This window comes from Sitodiplosis mosellana, unplaced genomic scaffold (genome assembly GCF_009176505.1).
Source record: "Sitodiplosis mosellana isolate CC-2019 unplaced genomic scaffold, AAFC_SMos_1.0 Smas_scaffold_1, whole genome shotgun sequence".
Classification (NCBI taxonomy): domain Eukaryota; kingdom Metazoa; phylum Arthropoda; class Insecta; order Diptera; family Cecidomyiidae; genus Sitodiplosis; species Sitodiplosis mosellana.
The window spans coordinates 18,040,684-18,062,937 of record NW_022595244.1 but is presented as its reverse complement, the minus strand read 5'-3'; the positions used below and the strand labels follow the sequence as shown (position 1 = coordinate 18,062,937).

General features: G+C 35.3%; 4 protein-coding genes across 6 annotated transcripts in view; 3 read left to right on the top strand and 1 right to left on the bottom strand.

Moving 5' to 3' along the window:
• Positions 1–2,870, bottom strand: part of LOC129564848 (nuclear factor related to kappa-B-binding protein) — a 13,264-nt gene extending 10,394 nt beyond the window's left edge. The window contains exon 1 of the mRNA XM_055439058.1: positions 2,532–2,870. The gene's annotated coding sequence lies outside the window, so the exon portion shown is untranslated. The remainder of the gene's footprint in view (positions 1–2,531) is intronic.
• The window catches only part of LOC129565012 (serine/threonine-protein phosphatase PP1-beta catalytic subunit), an 11,798-nt gene extending 1,431 nt beyond the window's left edge, over positions 1–10,367 (top strand). The window contains exons 1-7 of one of the 3 annotated variants that reach the window (XM_055439350.1): positions 4,725–4,796; positions 4,905–5,048; positions 7,521–7,652; positions 7,785–7,997; positions 8,072–8,310; positions 8,385–8,624; positions 8,697–10,367. In XM_055439350.1, coding sequence (XP_055295325.1) covers positions 7,553–7,652; positions 7,785–7,997; positions 8,072–8,310; positions 8,385–8,624; positions 8,697–8,777 — 873 coding nt within the window. In that variant the 5' untranslated portion in view covers positions 4,725–4,796; positions 4,905–5,048; positions 7,521–7,552 and the 3' untranslated portion in view covers positions 8,778–10,367. Of the gene's footprint in view, positions 1–4,721; positions 4,797–4,904; positions 5,049–7,520; positions 7,653–7,784; positions 7,998–8,071; positions 8,311–8,384; positions 8,625–8,696 lie in introns of those variants that run through there. The other 2 variants (XM_055439331.1, XM_055439341.1) reach the window with 2 other exon arrangements.
• A 705-nt stretch (positions 10,368–11,072) lies between these two features.
• LOC129565054 (NPC intracellular cholesterol transporter 2 homolog a-like) lies at positions 11,073–12,624 on the top strand. Its single transcript, XM_055439410.1, has 4 exons — positions 11,073–11,713; positions 11,834–11,947; positions 12,033–12,211; positions 12,304–12,624. Exons 1-4 carry the CDS (start codon positions 11,623–11,625, stop codon positions 12,394–12,396), a joined length of 477 nt encoding a protein of 158 aa, XP_055295385.1. The 5' UTR covers positions 11,073–11,622; the 3' UTR covers positions 12,397–12,624.
• A 603-nt stretch (positions 12,625–13,227) lies between these two features.
• On the top strand, positions 13,228–14,967 carry LOC129565062 (NPC intracellular cholesterol transporter 2 homolog a-like). Its single transcript, XM_055439424.1, has 5 exons — positions 13,228–13,485; positions 14,158–14,271; positions 14,359–14,448; positions 14,531–14,625; positions 14,694–14,967. The coding sequence occupies exons 1-5, from the start codon at positions 13,407–13,409 to the stop codon at positions 14,778–14,780; spliced, it is 465 nt and encodes a 154-aa protein (XP_055295399.1). The 5' UTR covers positions 13,228–13,406; the 3' UTR covers positions 14,781–14,967.
• Positions 14,968–22,254: the final 7,287 nt, after the last annotated feature.

The following is a 22,254-nucleotide window of genomic DNA, read 5'->3' as shown; positions in this document are numbered from 1 at the left end:
AGAGAGAGAGAGAGAGAGAGAGAGAGAGAGAGAGAGAGAGAGAGAGAAATGAACGAAGCAAAGAAATAATAATAAAAGCATCAAATATATATATTTATATATAAAGAAAAATAATATCGGCAATCGTCGAGCATACTCTTCGCTAATGCTAACCGCTACCATTACATATATCGTTTTGGCTGTTTCTGCGCTCTACTGTATTTTTAATTAAATAAGAAAATTCACAAGTGATCGTAAGGCAATATGCATTAAGTTTGTTGTGCGATACAGTACAGTTTTTGCCAACAAAACAAAAATGGTGTGATGGCGTCCGTATGTGTGCGAAGTTAATCGTTGTGTGCGCTTTCTGCTTCAATTTAAAATTAATTTCATTCGTCAATCATGCAATAGCAAATATAATTTTTACGATCATCTTGATCGAAAAAGAGAGGCTAAAATTACTGAAAATTGAGATCAATTTACGGCGGGCGAGCGCAATGAAATGAAAGAAAAAAATGAGCAGCAGTATTGATATAGCACGCGGTGTGCACGTTCATTTTCGATCAAAACAAATACGGTATTGACATGATGTTATTTTTATATATTAAACCACCAATTGAAATCTATCACGGTTTCTATTCGAATTCGAGTCGCGATTCTGAGTTCGCAATCCGCCTGGCATATTGACACAGCCGACATTCGATGTATGTATTGCTCAAAATAACACAATGATTCATCGAACGATGCGATAATGAAGAAAAAAAATATATGGAAAATGATACGGACTTATTTAATACTACTTGATTAATTTCAAGCATAACGCCAATCTCGAATTTCATCGAAAATTCAGAGCAAAAAAAAAAAGAAGGAACAAAATGTGGTTTCATCATTTATTCGCGGAACGAAAGTGTCCGTGTGATTTGTGCTGACACTCATCGATATACTCATCGATAGATTTCTCATTTGAACACATGGCCAATTGGTGCAATTGTACATATCTCTACACAGCTTAAAATTTGAAAATGCCATAAATAGATAATTGCATGTTGTTTTTTTTTTCACTCCATTTATCGAGCCAATGAATCAACGCGAATCGTACGTGGCTTGTAACATTTGAGCTTGGACGTTGGCAAAATGTTGCTCAAACAATAAGAACTAGTCGATTGAAAATCCAACGCATTATTGTACTCAACGTTGTTACGATAAGCCAAACAAAGTATTAAAAATTAAAAGAGAATGCGTAAGAGAGTAAGAGAAAAGAAAACCCGAGACAGTTATGATAAATTACGATTTAACAACCGCGGAAGAGTGTGAGAACGCCGCGCGCGCCTCATAGAATTTCATGCCGTGAAACGTCAGCAAAACTGTATCTACATGTGATTTCAAGTCAGACTCACTATACCGCTTTGGCCGTTATTAATCGCGATGTTTCTTTTCTTGCTCTCTTTACTTTATTTAGTTAAAAAAATAATATTATTATTCGTCGTGCGACCATATCAGCGTGACAAGCAACATGCTTTGTGCAGTAGCAAAAACATACACAAACGCTTTGAAGTTAATTCTGTTGAGGTAGCTGCAATGGCTCTTGTGCATTTCTACTTGATTTTCGTATTTCGCATGCATAAGACTCCATTCTTTTCTCATTGTTACTCGCAAAATGGAGATCATTGAACGAATGAGAGAGAGAGAGAGGGAGAGAGAGAGAGAAAGAGAGAGATAGAGAAAGAGAGTCCGATTTACAACCTTAATGACAACCTGATTTCGACTCAAAACTTTCAAGATTTGACTTATCATCGCAATTATGCTATTTGCGGCGTCATATTTCAAAGCAATAACGGTATCAAACCTGACGCTTAATGAACTTGTAAGACATGGCCGAAATTTCCTCCAAATAAATCAAGCAAAAATCACCCATCAAAACGGTTATCTGTTGCTTCATTTCTCTCTATAATGATGATAAGTTGTGACACAGCGTGTTCGAAGTTATTGTTGTCATAAATGTAAATAAAGTGTGACACATACTTCAAGCGCATTTAACTGGTTCATAACTCGTATTGGCTGCAGAATTGGCATAGCGACGTGGTTCATATGTTTTGTTGAGCGAAGATTTAATTCCCATTCATTTTAATTGATGAATTCTCCGCTTATGCCACGCTCTACGTAGTTTGCGCATTGTTTTAAAAGTCATAACATTCTTTCTTCTCTTTCTCTCTCTCTCTCTCTCCCTATTTTACAACGAAACCATTTTCGCTTGAACAACAACCGTCTACCTATTAATAGACCGACCGTAAAAATAACAACAAATAAAAATGAATTGTGCTTGCAACCGCAGAAAATAATATCATCAAGCGATGTATAGATCAGCAAAGTGCAGACCAAACACAGAACGAGAACTACAATAGCAAAACCGAAACATAAGAATGATTGTATACGAGAAAGAGACAAGAACATGTTTCGACTCGTACACACATTACACTCGATGCGTATATGTATATTCATGATCATCCAGTATAAATAGAATTGTAGTACGAATTTTCAAATTTTGCACTAACTTGCCGTTGCCATTACTGCTGCTGCCGTCGTCGTCGTCATCACGTACGAGATGTTTATAGTTCGTGGTGTAAAGTATCAGTATCAGAGCAGAAAATGAAGAAAGTACAGTGATGGTCAGTGTTGGCATTCAAACCGCCACACACTGTGGTCCAGAGTGTGTTTGAATGAATTTGCCGTTACGAATCAACGAATTTTCAATGTTCTCGCGAAAGCCATTTAACGTGTGGCCAATTTACAAATGCCAATCACTCGTAAAAGACACGACAAAATGCTTCAGCTGTTCAACGTTTTTCAATGACGTGAATTACATTAATTTCTATCGCCGCACAAAATTTATAAATATTTGAACTTTATATCGTCAACAATGTAGTGGCGCGCAATCATTCGAATGCTCGTCGATGCCGACGAATTGACGAATGAACGATTTTTTTTTGCCGGTTTTTCCTTGATTTGTATCAAGTGGAGGCTGTGTGTCGCGCTTGAAACTTTTCTCAGCTCAAAATGAGATCGTAAATCATTTCTCACAATTTTTTTTTTTCGGAACGCAGAGAAAAAAAAAATAAAGCGCTTGACGTCGCCAGCAATTCGAAATGATTTTGTTTTTATTAAATCATCGAATATCTACCACCGCTCAGGCGTCTTTTCACTTTAATTTGTTCTGTTTTTTTTTAAAATTAAATTGAACTTCAAACACCGTGTTTTTTTTTCTATTTTCAACATTGACGGCGGTCGATGAAGCCAACAAAATTTAATGCGATCCAGTTGATTTTGACGACACACAAATATGAGGTAGCCTTTTGAATGAAAATTCATTGAAAGCCATTGTCGGCGGCGCCCCCACTGATGACGATGACCTTGTATTCGGTTGCACAATGCCTGATTATTCTTTTTCTGCAATTGTTAAGTAAACAAATGATTTCCGCAACGGAATTTCGTTTCTGTTTCCGATCAGTGACCACCCACCACACCATTTCCATCACAATAAAGCACGGCATGATTTGAACAGGTCACAAATTCGGAGAGAAAAAGTTCGGTAATTCAACGGGACGAATTGTATTATTATTACTAGATGCTCAGCACGCATTCTTGAACACGTGTAGCACAGCTTCATTAACTTGTACACATTGCGTCATTGTCGTCAATTCTTTCTGAAACACTCGTGCAGTCTCTGTGTCGATGTCACTTGCCGGGTAAACACGGATTGTTCTTTTCATGCACCGCGAAGGATACACATTATCTCAACAATATTATATTCGCACAAAGTAAATGAGTTTTCAATTTCAACGGATCGCTTGAATTTCTAACTAAATCTCTCGACAATGTCTCAGAGCTGCGTAATTAAAACTGTGCGCTGTTTGTGACAGTTTCATTAAATTTAGATTATGAGTTGATTTCAGTGTTGCATCACAGGCACCCACCCGCCATCGTTACAATTTAAGCGAACGACACAGATTGAAAACGTGGAATGATGAATGGAAATTACCAGTGGAAATGCCTCTTGCACCAGTTTGAACACGACATTGATTGAACGCACACAACTCAAGTGTCGTCATTTCTTGTTGTGTTTTTTTTTTCATTTTCATTCAACGGGACAAACAAATTGAAACAATCGATGATTTTAACCTTGAATATGATTATTTGTACGTCAGCGACGTTACAATCAATTGATTTACTAAAAGTTCTGTGCGATTATATGCCAATATCATGAGCATTTAACTGAGTTTACGCAAATGGCATTTTTTTTTATTTTGGACGTCTATCCGTCGAGGCGCATTCATCAGACGGTAACAGCGACTGTAGAGTCGAACATTCGTATAATTTGGATCGCCATTGATGATTGATGAATTTGGAATATTTGTCTTTGTTATTTAGTCTGATTCAATTGTTTAGTTAACAATACCGCTTGGTATTGGCACCAGCCCGCTTTCATTCCTTTTTTGAATCATAATAATGCCTCACTCAATGCAAACATTTATAATAATGTCATCCTGTTTTCTTTCTCTCTTTTATCAACAAACCACTAATTTTGTGCGCGATGACTAATCATGAACTATTTTAACATTCTACGAATTTAAATGGAAAATATTTCTATTGATTCAACTCGTTGCGTGTACATGTTGAACTGAATGAAAAAAAAACACGAAAATAAAAACAAAAACCAAATAAAAATCTTCGATTCGACGAGGAAGTTTTACACCCACGAACAGCAGACCAACATCCGGCCAAGAAAAAAGGAATCAAAGAATTCTTTTCACCTGATTTCGGTACTGTACACGCTTATTCCATGTCCACAATGCTCGCTCACAATAAGACTCAGAATTTCGAATAATTCCCATTTATTTTTCGTTCGAATCTCATTCATTTCCCTACAGCTATTCCCGTCGAATCACAAATCATTTTCTATTCTGAATGACAAACAAAAAAACAAATCTTTGTAAATAAAATCAGCCGCAAAACTAGTCAAAATACATTTCCAGTAGTTCATTTTGCAGACGCTTGCCACCCAAGAAGAACAAGTAAAAAAAAACGAAACTTTTCATATGATTCATTTCAAGTTCATTTTACTGTAAGATATCTCGTTACTCATTTGCTTTCCAATATTTGTTCAAGTAAAGCTTGCATAAATTTGAAGTGGTGTTGCATATACATCACATAAACAAACAAACAAACAAAAACAAAAATCTCTCAAACATTAAACATTTGTGTTTACTTACGTCCCAAACAAGTCGCTTCTCTGTATAATTAACTTAAAAGTATTCATCGATAATAATAGGAAGTAATCTGGTCATTTATCGCTTGGAAAATCTGTCTCTCTGTTCTGTCATATGGCTTCAACGTATATATTGATGAAGCTCAACTACAAAAACACTACTCATTGTTTCCGATCTGAATATATTGCAGTTCACGGTATAAACCGTAACCTTTCCATCGATAATCACGTTCACTATTCGTTTACCAGCCAATAAAGGGGTTTATTTGTGTCACAAAGTTCTAGTTCCGATAGTTTTAGAAGGAAATCGATTGGTATATATGTGTGTGTGTGCCTTTTCCTTCATGCTGTTGCTACAGAAATTTGCAAAAACCATCAATGCTTGATAGTTTGTTTCGTCAAAAAAAAGCAGACACATTGCGCTGCGCTATGTTGCTCTGCTCTCGCATTTAAATCTATTCGGTAAAACTGCTAACTGGGGTGTGATTGCTGGTGATAGTGTTTCTTTGTTGAATTCATTTTCACCTGAGTGATTTGTGTAGAAAATACTCAAGCAGAAACGTTTTAGACCAGCGACGACTGTTCCACAGAAAGAAAAAAAAATCATTGTGTCGGCCTTTTGTAAAGATACATCATTTCTCGAGGCCGCCTGCATTAAGTATTTGCTTGACCAAACTAGCCAACTTTCTGTCTTTCCATCTTTTGTCGACCTCCATCATTCTTACACTATATGGATTAATTATCATATATTGTGGATATCCAGCCTCTCGTGAGCTGTTTTCCATACTCTATTGGAATTTCTACAAATCATTTCATGGTTTGCTCCAATCGCCTCATTTTATTTTTAGTACGACCTGAGTGAGCATGTAGCTCCCCGTGTGAAAAATTTGTGACTGACTAGCCAGCCGTCTAATTTCGGACTTTTTGGCTGACTATCAGTAACTAAAAGTGATTATCTCGAACAAAATATTCGACTGTAGTCAACTTCAGTTATAGTCATCTAGTAGCCAAAAAGTCCGAAATTAGACGGCTGGCTGAAAGAATAACTAAAAGTGATTGTTTCTATTCAACATTCTTGAATTCAATCAACTTAGCCAGTTTTACTACATGGGCTGAAAAGTCTTTGGCCTGATACAGAAATAACGAAAATACTGCCAAATCCACATTAGTTTTAGATAAAACCATCCTTAACTAGAACTCAGTCAAAATTTGAGCCAAATCGGATGATCAGTTTGCGAGTTACAGCGTCTTGAACCAATCTACTTTTGATTTTTTCAAAATCAGAAGAAAAATAACTTTTTTGTGACGGTTTCGCGCTTACATTTCAAAGACATAATTATTAGAAAAATCAAATCCATATTGGAGTTACTTTACGGTATCCCTTAAGCATTGAAAATAACCTGAATGTATAAAGATATTTAATTCAGACGTCGTTTTACGAGCCATTTTGTTGACAAACCTCAAAAATGCTCAAAATTGGTGGTTTTAAGAGATATCAACAAAATTATCCACGATATGATATCGGACGACCCAAAACTTTTATTGTATTAAACTTCCAATACCATGGGCCTACTATCTTAGGCCATAGATTCCAGTTTGCACAGAAATTCTTGTATGAAAAATTCAATCGAAAAAATCGTACCGCATTTTCGATAATTGAGCAAAAATCCCAACTTTATTCAGATTCGCGGCCCTCTTTGGAGCCATAAAAGGGAAATCATTGCATGTTTTTGCTTTGATATATGAGAATTAATGTCCCTTCTATTCAATCAAATATATAGTATTTATTTGCAGCTACATACAACTGAATGACTGTCAGTCACTTTTTTTGCACACGGGTCGTGCATGGAATTTACATTGTAAACAGCTGTGCCAGTATGTTGGAGCAAAGAACGTCGTGTAGCATAATTTCATGTATTTACGAAATCATTTCAATTACCTCACCCACGCTGATTGACTCATGATAAAGAAGAAAAAAAAATCGATTTCCTCGCGCAAACCATTTTTCGTAATACCATTTCGATTGCTTGCTCTATCCCACGTAAACATCAACACATATTTTGTTTCGAATTTCATCCTCCGTGGATAAAGTAGCATATTTCGATTCCCTTAATAACTGCTCTAACCTCTTTTATTTCTGTACAAATAGATCCGCAAAATGCAATTTGCGTGTGAAATAAAATTCCTTGTTCAAAAACCTTGCTTCATGTCGAATCATATATTTCATGTACTCAAACCGTTAATGTGAATGCAATCTAAATGGCGTTTTTCATTTCAGTAAAAAAATGTCGGCCAGGAAAAGCCGTGCAAATGACCGAACAGGAAGTACGAGGCTTATGCTTGAAATCACGCGAAATATTCCTACAACAACCGATACTGTTGGAACTTGAAGCACCGCTCAGCATTTGTGGTAAGTTGGACTATAACAACAACTGGACTCAGTGTCACTTGTAATGCACTGACTGATAACATAATCAAATCTAAATGAAACACGCAGGAACGTTCTTTGATTTTTATTTTTTTTCATTCAAATTATCATTAGGCGATATTCACGGCCAATTCACTGATTTGTTGCGATTATTCGAATATGGTGGCTACCCACCGACAAACTACCTATTCTTGGGTGATTACGTGGACAGAGGAAAACAGTCACTGGAGACAATATGCCTTTTATTGGCATACAAAATCAAATATCCGGAAAATTTCTTCTTACTGCGCGGCAATCATGAATGCGCTAGCATTAACAGAATTTATGGTAAACCATCACTGTTCTTCAAACATTCGTCATGTTTTAACGAAAAAAATTGTTTTTCTTCATTTGGGATTTAGGTTTCTTTGATGAATGCAAACGACGCTACAACATCAAATTGTGGAAAACATTCACGGATTGCTTCAACTGTTTGCCAATTGCTGCGATCATTGACGAGAAAATCTTCTGCTGTCACGGCGGTTTAAGCCCAGACTTACAAGATATGGAGCAAATAAGGCGAATTGTCCGACCTACGGATGTTCCAGACACCGGCCTATTGTGTGATCTGTTGTGGAGTGATCCAGATAAAGAAGTGAAAGTAAATATTTGAAATAGTAATAATAAAATTGGCGAAAAACTGCATTTGCTCAATCCATGATTTTATTCACATAGGACTGGGGAGAGAATGATCGTGGTGTTTCATTCACATTCGGTGCTGATGTTGTATCACGATTTTTGCGAATGCATGATTTGGAACTGATTTGTCGCGGACATCAAGTAGTTGAAGATGGATACGAATTCTTTGCCAAGCGACAGTTGGTAACGTTGTTCTCAGCGCCAAATTACTGTGGCGAATTTGACAATGCCGGGGGAATGATGACAGTTGATGAATCGCTGTTGTGCTCCTTTCAGGTTTGTAATACGATGCGATTGTTTATTGAGATTGATTCGATTTGTTAGACCCTTTGTTCTTTCTTTGTTCAGATATTGAAGCCGTCAGAGAAGAAAGCAAAATATCAGTACAATTCGATAAACAACACAAGTCGAACCAACTATCCGAAATAAGTGCTTATGCGCAACAAAAGCTTAACGACAAAAACAAATCAAGCAACAAGTGGGAAAAAGTGGAAAATTCAAACTCTTATCATTAAGTCATCATCTTAATTATTGTTTTTCATTGCGTATCATATTTATTTAAATCAAATTTACTTAGCTCTTACCAAATGTAAAACGAAATTAATCACGATGAGCGTGATCGGTTATGAAATGATCGTAAAACGGATTGCAATCACATTTTAGCGTCAAATTTGGTTAAAATACCGAACAACGGCTAGTTCTCTCGTCTACGTCATCATGTGTTTGCTCATTCAAAACATGTGATTTTGTCATAATGCAATTCATTTTGTTTTGTTTCATGTCTTTTTTTCTTTCTTTCAATTCATTTTAGTATTTATTGTCCATGCTTTGGAAAAAAAAGAGTTCGTATTCAAAATTCCGGTATTTATGAAAACCAAGAGCATATACAACCCAGTTTAAAAAAAAAGTCGTTGCTTAGGTATTATCGTAAAGAAAAAAATAACGGAACCCTTCAACCAATCAAATTCTTCATCAATCAAGCCCAAAACGAGCAAATATTTCAACTTCAAATAAAGAAGTATTAAGAAACGTACATATATTTTTGTATTTCTAAATTGTTATGAATTGTGCAAAAATAAAGCGATTCAATCTGAAATGTACATAGAAACAAAGAGAAAAAAGAAATAGAAATGAATATTTCTTACGTACTTAAAATGGGAAAGATCGATTTCTTTTGTTCGTTTACTTTCAAACAGACAATTTGATTCTGTGCGTGTTCACTTTTGATTTTGAATCAATTTAAAATATACTTATTATTAGACGTGGCCTTTTAACTCAAGCACTGACTGCTAGAATGTGAAACTGAACTGATTGAATCAAAATATTTTTAGTGAATTTAAATGAAATTCAATTCAAAACGGTATTTTTAAGTTGGAATTGAGGCACACATTCAAACTGAATCAAAAAAATCAATAAAAAAAAATGTTCACAATTCAACAAATTCCATGGGATTCGATGCGACCGTCCACTATTTTCAATTTTCAAAAGTCATCCGACCAAATTTGATCTGCACAAAAATCTAGAATTTTTCATTTTCTACATATTCATCACAACTCACTCAAAATAAAGATTGTTGACACGGAAAAATTTCAAAGGGCTTCTAAATGTGGTGACTTCCGTATTTTGTAGTTATAAAAATGATTTATGTCCAACAATTTGAAGAAGAGAAAAAAAACCTCCAACTTTTCATCTTAATTCCAATTTAAATTTCGATTACAAATTTATACTCAGCCATTCATATGAAATATTTTGTCATTTTTAAACGTTTACACTCAATTCGATTGCTGTCTCATTTTTTCAATTATACGTAAAATCAAAATGAAAACAACAAATCAATATTATGAGAACATAAGCGTGTTCAAACACCAATACTTTTCTCTCTACATATATATTTTAAGCAACTCAAATCACAATTATCAAGTTAAATCAAAACTAAATATTTCGAGTTATGTACAGTAATATACTTATGAATTATTATAAAATAAAAGAATGAATATTGTCTGTTGTCATGAAAGAAAATTTGCGGTGTTTTTTTTTCCTAATTCATTTCAGAAAGGCGAAACAGAACAGTTCAGGTTCTTATCAATTTGTATTGATTTTACTATTTTAATTAATACAATCCAATGTAATTGGTGTCTTGTTCAATTTAAAAAGTTCAATACGACAGCATTTCATGTGTTTCGGCCTATGTCCATGGTAATGGAATACAATTTTCATTGGATAATCCGAATGCATGTTCAAATAGTGGGCTGCCCTGTCCACTGATGGCAAATACTCCATATACCTACGTTCAAACATTGCCGATCAAAATTTATTATCCACTGCTGGACGTCTCTGTTAAATGATTATTAATAGATGGAATTTCTAATAAAACTATAATTTGCGTCCTCATTCCGGGTACCATTACATACTGGTAATTGTTTCGCGCATGATAACACATGTATTTTTATTCCAAAAACTAGAAATTTCCAAACGATTTAATTGATTTTTTCGATTGAAAATAATTTCATTTTTCTTTTGTGCTTGAAAACCGCCGTCCGGTGAATGATTTCTTTTGTCATTTTGACAACAATAAAAAAAACTGAAAAATGTTATTTTTGACATACATGCGAATTGTTGCCCCATTCGTCATTCAAACTTTGACATATAATCAAAATGTTGTTGAATAAATATTTTCTTTTCACCTGGCGGAATTTTTTATAGAATCAATCTCTATTCATTGAATTATTAATAGTATTCAAGGTTGTGGCCGGATTTCTGGAAGGGGAGAAATTGGATCAGATATTTAAAGTTGGGTTCATTCATAATTTTATGAATTCGAATTTTGTTAGTATCGAACGAGAGATGTGTTACATAAAACCAATACGGACTCAAGTATTAAAAGTTCAATATATTTCGAAAGAGACAACATAGTAGCCTTTGATGCATCTTTTCCGCTGTCAATTCAAACTACTCGTCAAATCATAAAGAAACTGCATCAAGGCAAATATAGTAAATTTTTTGCAGTCTTTCTTCACATCTTTGTGTAATTGGGGATTCTTTTCGATTCGGGATTTTTGATTGAGATGTGAAATTAATAAATCAAACGTGGTTAATCATATTTGGGGATATGAATATATTGTGATATTATATGGCCGCAGCACACATACAATTAACTCATTGAACATTGCGTCTCACAATATAAATATTAAAAAGGCGCACCATTTTAGTTCAGTTTGAATCGATCGACGAGTTGTGAACTAGATTTGGACTTTGCGTGCATTCAGTGGTCAAAATGAATAAATTGATGATTTTGTGTACGATTTTTGCTCTGATTTTTGGTGCATCCGAAAATTTTGCCGATGCAGTAAAGTTCGGAGATTGTGGTATGTCAAAATATTTTTCTTCTTTTTTTTCTTTCTCAAATGACAAACGATTGAAAACAACTTTTTGCTTTCAATCTGCTAATTTCATTTATATTTTGTGAAAACTGTTTCTCATCGTAGGATCGAAAAGCGGTAAATTGGCGAGCATCAGGGTTTCTGATTGTGATGTATCATCAAAAGTGTGTCTATTGAAAAGATTCACAAATGCAACAATTGAATTGGATTTTGAATTGGGTACGATTTACTTCACTCGCCGTTCTCGTTTTTCTTTCTCATGTTGATGACTCAATCAATTCCAATTGGTAATCCACTGTAATAGTTGAAGACGTTGTTGTGGAAAATGTGACAACTGTTGTGCATGGAATTTTACTCGAAACAGAAATTCCATTTCCATTGGAGAATTCAAATGCCTGTCTGAATGGAATTTCTTGCCCATTGGCAAAAGGACAAACACATAAATACGTACAATCGCTGCCAGTGAAAATATACTATCCACCGGTAAGCGTTATTTATTCGTGATGATTTCTTTTTTTTTATTTATTTTTTTATTTTATTCATGAAAATCGCATCAATTTTGTTAAATTTTACAGGTTCGCGTTACTATCAAGTTCGAATTGAAAGATGTTCAAACCAACAAGACGATTATTTGCGTGCTTATTCCTGCACGTATTACGTTGCTCTAGTCAAAAATTGACTTTTGAACTGACTTCAAGTGATTCAATTACAATCATGTGCATTTTGTTTGTTTTATAAATAAATTACTGACCAAAATAATTGAATGTACGCAAATTGCTAGAGTCAAAGTTCGTGTGACTTATTTAATAAACTCTAAACAAAACAGTGTACTTTGAACCTGTGTCCAAATAAATAGATTCAATATTGTTTTTTTTTTCAAATCAAAAAAGGTTTATTCGATTATTTCTTATACTAAGATTAACATGCGAAAGTGAATATTAAAAAAAAACAACCCAACATGCCTACTACTTTCTTACAATCAAAAGTAAGAATCAAATGTTTATATCGGATTGTCAGTTATATGGCATTGTTGCATGATTTTCTTTATTATCACACTTTTTATGGTCGGAAATCGCGAACAATTTCAATTGAGCCTCATGTGTAGTGTAATTTTTCTTTTCACATTCCGTGCATAAGTAGTTTACTGCAATGTAAAAAGAACATTTTCATATGAGATCAAATGCAGACGCAAATCGACATTAATTGAAACTAATGGGATAATTCTCCATTTGTCATATTAAGATGGTGTCGAAATGCGGATTAAATCGTTGTACGACATTCATCAAGTAGCCTAAAGTGAGGCACAAATGACACTTTTACACGCGCATATTTAAGGAGTCAGTATAACTGTGTATGCCATACTCATTTAACGAATCACATTTCGGCGGCAAGAGAATCAAGCGACGGACAACAGTGAGCTATTGACGTATACACACATACACAGAAGTGAAATAGCGCAAGCCGTTCGATACTATCGCACACAGCACTGTGCAGCGGCATATTTTTATTGGATTGTTCGTGTGGCGACGAACACGGCACATAAAGTAATCAATGACATCGAAATCACAGCTCAAAGCATCGCTTCAGTTTCAGTCGGACGGTTGCAGGAAAATCATAGTTGGCATTTAAACACAACTTTTTGACGATTCAATTGAATTTTTTGATTTATCATATAAAAATGAGTAAGATTTTCATTTCGATCGCAGTATGTGCACTGTTTTTGGTTTCGTCTATTGCTTTGGAATTCAAAGATTGCGGTGAGTTTTTTATTCAGAATTTTTTTCTACCCAAAATCTTTACAGTTTTCAAGTTTTAACATTGTAACGAATCGCAAATAAAATCGCAATAAACATGGAAGAGGGAGAGAGAGAGAGAAAGGGAAAGGAAGAAAGAGATAAAAACATCCCATTTATTTTTTTTACATGATCTATCATAATTTTCATTTTACAATACCGTTCAAGCGTTCATTGTTCAATGTCACCTTCTTCAAATGTGCTGTAGCTTATGATATGGCGTGAGTCGTAATTGTTTCCAAAATATTCCTCGTCTCGTATTCACGAATAGTTTTCATGGAATTGAACGGCCGATCGATTTTTGGCTTTGTTTTTTTTTTTCATTCGTGATGATTTAAACATGGATATTTGTCATGCATTGTAGGCTAATGAGATTATGATGAAAATGACACATCAACATGGCCGTTTGTTATACAAATATGATGTGTATTAAATGTTGCGAACACAAAAGTAAAAACGTTGAAGCTGTTGAAATGTGAAACATACAATTAAATGATATGGCATATTTTGAGGTACAAATTGCTTTGAAGGGCTTCATCGCTTACTTTGTTCTGCGTGTCGCTTTGATATTCTGCTTGTACAACTATATACATAACACCGTTCTAAAAATCTATTAAACCATTTTTTCCAATTAAGGTTCGGAAGGGGGCAAGTTCACCAAAGTTAAAGTCTCCAATTGCGATGAAACAGCAAATGCTTGCGTGCTCAAACGTCATACGAATGCATCGATAGAATTGGATTTCGCTTTGGGTAAGTTTACAAGCCAAATTAACTCTAATGCGATAAATACTCTGCGTTTTTTCAAATATAACACAATAATTATTCAATCGCAAACAGATGAGGGTGTCGACAATATTGAACAAGTGACGACTGTTGTGCACGGAGTCATTATGGGTGTTGAAATGCCGTTCCCATTACAAAATCCAGGTTTGTTCCGTTCGATGTTGCAAAATGAACGGTTGTCGTATTAATTCTATTCTCAACTATACATTTTTTCCAACAATCCAAGATGCGTGCAAGGATAGCGGTGTCCAATGTCCACTGAGAAATGGCGTCAATTATGAATATGTGCAAACGCTGCCGGTGTTGAGATCTTATCCAAAGGTATGATGGAAATATAAATGTCTGTATTTAGTTTGTATCAATTTTGATGAATGATTTTTGTTTTAAAGGTGAGCGTTACCGTCAAATGGGCATTAAAAGATATCGCAGCCAACAAAACCATCATTTGTGTGTATATTCCGGCCAGAATCGAATAAATAACGAAGCGATGGCAATCATGTGTGTCGTTCGCCAAAATATCTCATCTCAATGTCATGAGGTCAATCGTTCAATTTAATCACTAGAACATGCAAACAACTGCTGTAAACATTCTTTATCGGAAATAAAACAATCTCATAGTCATACTATTTGATTACTAAGACCAACGGTTTGTTTATATTCGAATTCGGTGTTGTTATTTTCCCCTATATTCCAGAACAATATCAATCAATGTTACCAACGTAATTCATTACTTCTGTCACTTTTGTTATCGCCTTGATTTGACACTTAACTGAGCACTTCCATTGTTTTGTGATCGAATTGTGTTGGAAAATTTCTGAAATAATAATATACATTTTGTTTACAAACATGGAAATACCTTGTTCTCAAACCAGTCCAGCTGATTTGCTAAACGTTTGTCGCACATGTTTGAACGAATTGGCAACGGAGAGAACATCAATTTTTGAGGATATTTGGATTCAAACAGCGGGCAACGAAACTGATCAAGATAATGCTGACGATGCTTTACTAAATAAAATACGTATGTTGGACATTATTTCGCCGTGCTCATCGAATATCTCAGTAAATTCAAAAGTTCAACAAATAATTTATAGATATTCTATAAAAGCTTGAGTCAATTGTATGCAACAATATGAATTTTAGGTTAGTGACGATGATCATATATCAAAATTCATATGTGAAAAATGCTTGGGTGAATTGCGGCAATTCTACAAATTCCGTCAACAAGTAGAAGAAAGTGGTAGGATGTTACGGACTTGGAAAGATACATTGTCCACTGGGTCTGGTAATAAAGTTTTTGTTTGAATTTAGAAACACCAATTTTTGCATTCGTATATTTCAGCGGCAAATGTGACAATTGAGAAGATTGATGGATCGAATAGCAATACAAATAATCGAAATACTCCGGACAAGGTTGATGAAGCAACAACAAACAAATGCAACGTTTGCGAAAAATCGTTCAGTAATGACAGACGCTTGCAAATACATTTGGTTAAAAAACATTCCGTTCGAAGCGACCAAATTATTGATAAAAAGTATAAATGTGATAAATGTGAAAAATCCTATTTTACTCGCGTCAATTTACTCATATTACACGAGCGATCACATACAGGCTCCAAAGCATTCGAATGCAATGAATGTGGTCGTTCATTTTATGAAGAAAGCGCTCTTATGAATCATACGTCGATACATACGGGGATTAAGCAATTCAAATGTAATGATTGTGGAAAATGTTTCACAACAGCAATTATATTGCAACAGCATCGAAAGAAACACAACATGCCAAATGCTCAAATTGTCCGGCAGTTTTTCATACGAAAAACGATTTGCGCATTCACTTTCGCATTCAAACACGAGAAAAGCCCTATTTGTGTTGTTCATGTGGAAAACGATTTTCACGAAAAACACATTTGAATATCCATCTGAGTGAGTTTACTGTTGTTCTGTTTCATATTCAAGATTTCTGTTCGGTTTTCATGCATTTTCTTTCAGGAATACACTCAGGCCTCAAACCCTTCAATTGTCAATTTTGCAACAAATCATTCGCACTGTCTGGTGATTTAACGGCACACATTCGGGTTTGTTTCATTCGATGTTTGTGAGGTAAACTGTTGCCATTTTCATTCGACTATTGTAGATTCATACTGGAGAAAAGCCATACCATTGCCGAGTTTGCGATAAAACGTTCAATCAATCGAGTACCAGAAATATTCACATGAGAATTCATGCTGGAAAACGGAGTTACGTATGCCAAATATGACAGGTAAGCGGCTAGTTTGAAGAGACATATGAAAGTTCATATAAATACAGAATTAAATGAAAATTCGAACGATGAAGAAATTAATCAATAAAGGGAACAAATATTCAAGGAATAATTGGTAATCATTTCTAAATCATGTGTTGACTGCTTTATTGCCACTGAAAATGCTTGAGTCTGAATTATATGGTTTTCAAGAGAGGGCGCTTTTCTATCTTGAATTCATGATTCGCAAAATAAGTTGTTTGATTATTTTTATTACAAAGTGGTGGCATCAGCTGTGCGTTGGTAATCTCTCTCTCTTACTTTTTTTCGAATTAATCCTGTCTAGAAAAAATTTGGTTGAGTATCCTCTCATGTACATTCGAAGTTTTCAACAAAAAAGAACATCCGACAGAAACTCAAATATAATTAAAGAGCTCATCGCAACATCATTCATCATGATTTGCCATACAATCGTTTCATTTTCCACTTCCTCTATTTGGATTTGGCAACAAAAGTGCAACAAACTTTTTGGTTGCTGTTTAGGTGCTTGACCAGTAAAATATTACGGCTCAACTTCCGAAAAAAAAGGTTTTCATCACTTCTCCACCATGCACAGCTGTTTGAGCTCGTTTAAAATTCAACACAAAGTTCGGAAATATATTTAAGTACCGGTGTACAGCCGAAGACGTATCTTGTGACTTGAGCGAATAATTGGGTTATTGATTTTCTGCTATTTAACATAATTTTTAAGCATAAACTCAAAGCTTCCGAAAGAGTTCGTATTTTTATTTCGCAAACTGAATTTATTTTGTTCATAACTTCATCAATTTGTTGTGAATATTTCCATACGTTCCGGTTATTTGGGTGTGTGCGCAAATTAAACAGGAAAAGTTTTATTAAAAGATTATAAAATGTGGTAAATAATTTTGAGAAGTTTGTTGTTATGTTTGTCGTTTACTGCCTGTTGCTACCACCACGAAATACACAATGTTTCGATGCGACGTAGTCAATCCGGAACGAGAACAAAAAACAAAGTGTTAAATGCGGAAAAAGAAGACCGTTTTCCATTCAACATGACCGTAAACAATATTTGTTTATGCATATATATATTTCATTTTGATAGCATCTCATATGGTCCTAAATCACCTTCAATTCGGAAAAACCTCTCTTTCTCAAACACGCTTGATATCCATAAAAACCATAAATAACATCGATAGTATCAATTTGGTAACATCATCGTTGCAAATGAGCTGGAAACAAAACCGAAAAAAGACGCAAGAATTTGAATATTCACGGAATCTATATCGAAAATTGTTCACTTCAATCAAGGATCCTTTTTTTCTGATGGAGTTTGCTTGAGTAGATGTGCCGACACTGTGCAACTTTGGGTGAATGTATAAACCTAATTTAACTGAACGTGATGAAATTTCTTTGAAATTTCACTTAATTAAATGTTAATTGCTTCAAAGATTTAATTTTTTTTTCATTCTGTTTTCACCTGGATGTTATAATCCAACTTATTCGGAGGGCCCTTAGAATCGAAAAAAATTGGTATCCAGCTGTGCAAATCATATCCGTACAAAGTGCCGCCAGACGCGAGTATTCGATATTATTAAAATGAAATTGTTCGCCACTGAATTTTTTAGTGCCCACTTCAAACGGCCAAGATATAATAAAAAAGAATGGCTGTCAGCATCGAGGTAAAGCATCACAGCCGGCGACAGCAGGCGCGAGTGACGAAAGCACCTCTGTGCTAAAAGTCGAACTCGCCTATATATACACGCAATTTCGAACTTTTTTTCTAAGAGGCCATCTGGTATAAATGAAGTATCGTCAGAAAGCCCTTGGCTCATAGGCCCAGAAAATGCATTCAAACTTGGGAATCGACCAACCGTCTCCATAGATATGGCCACTTAAAAATTTGGAGCAATTGGAGTTTTTCTGAAGCTTCTCGTCGAGACCTTTCCAACAAAACCAAGAACGTCGAAATCGGACCATCAGTTCATGAGTTATGGCCATTTGAAAATTTTCTTTGCCGTCTCCATCAATTATTCTGAGATAATAGTTTTGTCTGTGTGTCCGTCCGTCCGTCCGTCCGTCCGTCCGTCCGTCCGTACTTTTTGTCCGATCTTTTTCAAACTTTCAGGCATTGAACTATATCAAAAATTAAGACTTTTTGTTCCGCCACTTTTTGATTTGGCCGCCATCTTGGCCTTGGCCGGCCTTTGAAAATTCAAAAAATGGCCTTCTTTCCAATGATCACTGTGCCTAACCCAGTCAACCGATTTCAAACTTTTTGGTATCGTTGGAAAGGTCTTGAGGCCAGCTATCAAATGGCACCTATTTGAGCTTTGAGAAATCAAGTAAGCATGGTCTTATGGGCTGAAAACCCAAAAAATGGTCACCTGGCCTGGCACCAATCGGCCATTTTATCGAAAACCGCTCCGACGTTTTTTTCAAAATTGCCTCAAATATAGCCCCAAATTAGAGCTAAAATTTGACATATAGCTTATATCTGGGAAAACTCTGTTTTTCGAGATATAGCCATTAGAAATTGGAAAAAACATGAAAAATCGACAAAAATCAACTAAAACTCATCAACCCAAAGTGTTTTTGCGTTCAAATGAATAATATTCCTGCAGATACCAGCCCCTCACCAAGTCTTTTTATTCCACGCAATCAACAAAAAACACAAAAAAGTACTTTTCATGAAAAAATCAAAATCAAAAAAATTCATCATGAAAAAACTAAACATGTGATAGTTTCTTAGTATAAAAGCGATATGTAATTTCATCAAAACAAAATGTAATTTCATCTGTCTGTCCAAAAACCAAATTTTATTTAACGAAAAAAAATTTAAATTTTTTTCCCTCCGGTGTGCGACTCGAACTTGAATGCACACGCTCATAAGTATGCTTTCCTACCTACGCGCTGATTTCGCTTTATTCAAAAACGCGACAATGCTGGTTTTTAACTACAACATTTCATGTTTCATTTTCTTTGGTTCAATACACACCACTTTGTGTTTGTTTAGTGTTGGTTGGTTTTGTGAGAAAAATTTTTTCGGGTACAAAACAACTGACATCAAATAAAAAAACTTCTTTCGAAGTAATTCCTCGTGACGAAAGCGAATACGAAACAGTTGATATCAATTTTAAAAAATCATTTCGGAGCGATTTGGATTTGCTTTTTTTGCATTCTTCCAACTAATTTCAGAATCGCACCGTAATGATTTTTTAAAATTGATATCAACTGTTTCGTGTTCGCTTTCGTCACGAGGAATTACTTCGAAAGAAGTCTTTTTATTTGATTAAATACACAGAGAATAACAATATTATCAATTTTCTTTTTCTGTTTAGTAAAAATTATTATATGTTACGTTACTGGTAGCAACAGTCTAGAGCGCAAAAAACCAGGTGTAGCGTTGCTGTAGGTGTAGATTCTATTAGGAATATTATGGCCGCTTTTTGTTTTCTGCCATCTAATGAATGATAAAAGTGAGGCTCAAGAGATATGACGTGCAACATTTATTAGAGGGTATATATTCCTTGCTTTGGCATTAAAAAAAACAAAAGCTTAGCGAGCAGGACGAGGCGAAGAGGAACGAAAATCAAACGGGAAAATTTAACACGCGTAGAAGGATTCAAGAGAAGGAGAAAGAGAGCCTTGGTATATGACACGAACGTGGATTTTGTAGGTTATTGCCAACACCTTGACCTATTTTCAATGATACTGTGTGTGTGTGTGTGTTTGCGCACACTGAAATTCGTCGACAATCCAGCCAGACGAGGTGGAACCTACGCAAATTTCTCAATTCGAAAACGTAACCATAAACCTGGATAAATAAATACGTAAAATGAACTTGTTGCGGTATGCCTTGATAAAAGCGTTTATGTACACTGTACAGTGTACATGGAATGTGTTCGGCACAAATGGATGTGTTCATACTGGTATGCACATGGAGACAGTGCGGTGTCGGTTTACGTTCGGTGTTTAACATTGAGCAGAATGTCGTCCAATCCATCCAATTGTCTATAGCCTAGGCTCCCCATTAAGTGAATGCTATCCATCTTAAATGCATTGAGCTATAAAGACTCAGCAGCTGCTGCTGCTGCAATACAATAACCCAACCGTAAGTAGTCTCATTGTGTTTCACCCAGTGATATTGATCCAGTGGAGGCTATATCTCTCTATTTACTTGTGTACGTGCATCAAATTCAATTTATGAGAATCCATTTTATTTCGTTTGCCCTCGCAATTTATTCAAAACTCTTCCATTTAAAATTTGATTTTTTCCCATACATTCGCGAACATCCGATTGAGGTAAGTTTTCAATTTAAAAATTGGTTCAACCATTATACTAAAAGCTTTATGCTTGCATTAAATATTGGAAGGGATATAGTACGATTTGAAATAAGAAATTTTCATTGGGAAAAATGTTCCGAAGAAAAACAAATTGATTTGTCTGCATTGGCAACAATATCACTGTTTTCTGATTAAATAAATTGTTACGACTTAGAAAAATCGATTCCATGCTGCGTCGTCATTAGAACGTTCAGGTTTGAAATTAAGACACAGCTTCTGCATGCCATTTTATCCATTGAATTATTCAATCAACACGATAGCATGGCGCGCATGATTGTCTCAAATGGTCATACATGCTATCATCAACTCCGGGTGATTTTTTCCAACAGAAATGATTTCATCTAACAATAATGTCGCCGGTTGTAAACAAATCTCCGACACATCGACCGACTACCTTTTTTTTCACATGGATACAAACGAAAATCAGTTAAAACGATGTGTCGCCTCATAAATGTGTAACAAAGCCATAGCAGACAGGTGTTCATCGGTTAAATTAAAACCTATATAGTGTGAAGCTTCATTGGGGCCACCCAATGACTTTTGAACTAGAAATATTTCGCCCGTTAGCACAATCTGGAAACTACCATATGCTTCGAATAATTTACAGATCGATGCTTCAAAATTCTGCATTCATTTCTAGCGGGCACAACGGCACTTTAATCATATACAGGAATGTGAGGAATGTGAAAACCAATGAATTGAATGGAATTGAATGGAATATGTTATAGATTAATCAAAACATTTCTCGATTATTCGATTTGATTGTGTGAACAGCAGATGAGCAATGTTATGGGTATGTGATGAGTGACGATGAATATATCGTAAATATAATAACGGATGTGCTCAGAACGGCATTACGTACCCGTTGCTGTCCATTTCCTTCCGTTTTGCACTCTCATTCGTTATGTGTGTGTCGACACGGTTGAAATGTATTGCGATAAAAGGCACATAGCCAATGAAATTCGTTGCCACTCAACAAATTCATAGTGGCGCATCTGTTCAACCAGTTGATTTAATGCTGCGGGAATGAAGAAACAAGACAAGAGAAAAAAGGTTAAAGGCGATTCCTCTCTAATCGCTTAAATATAAACACACGATGAGTAGCATTTGGTACGAAATATTCTCTTTTTTTTCAGATTGTCTCCCTGGCTCGCACGTGTTCTGAAAAGAAAGAGAGAGGAAAAAAATGATATAAACTTGGAATGCGGGCATTCGTAGCATCTAATAAAGCCTCGACGGGTCTCTGTTGCAGTGTTTGACTTCAGCATCTATATAAATATATCAAAAGTATTGCGTCGGAATTTCTGCAAAATATCAGCATTTATCAAGCTATCCATATTCATATT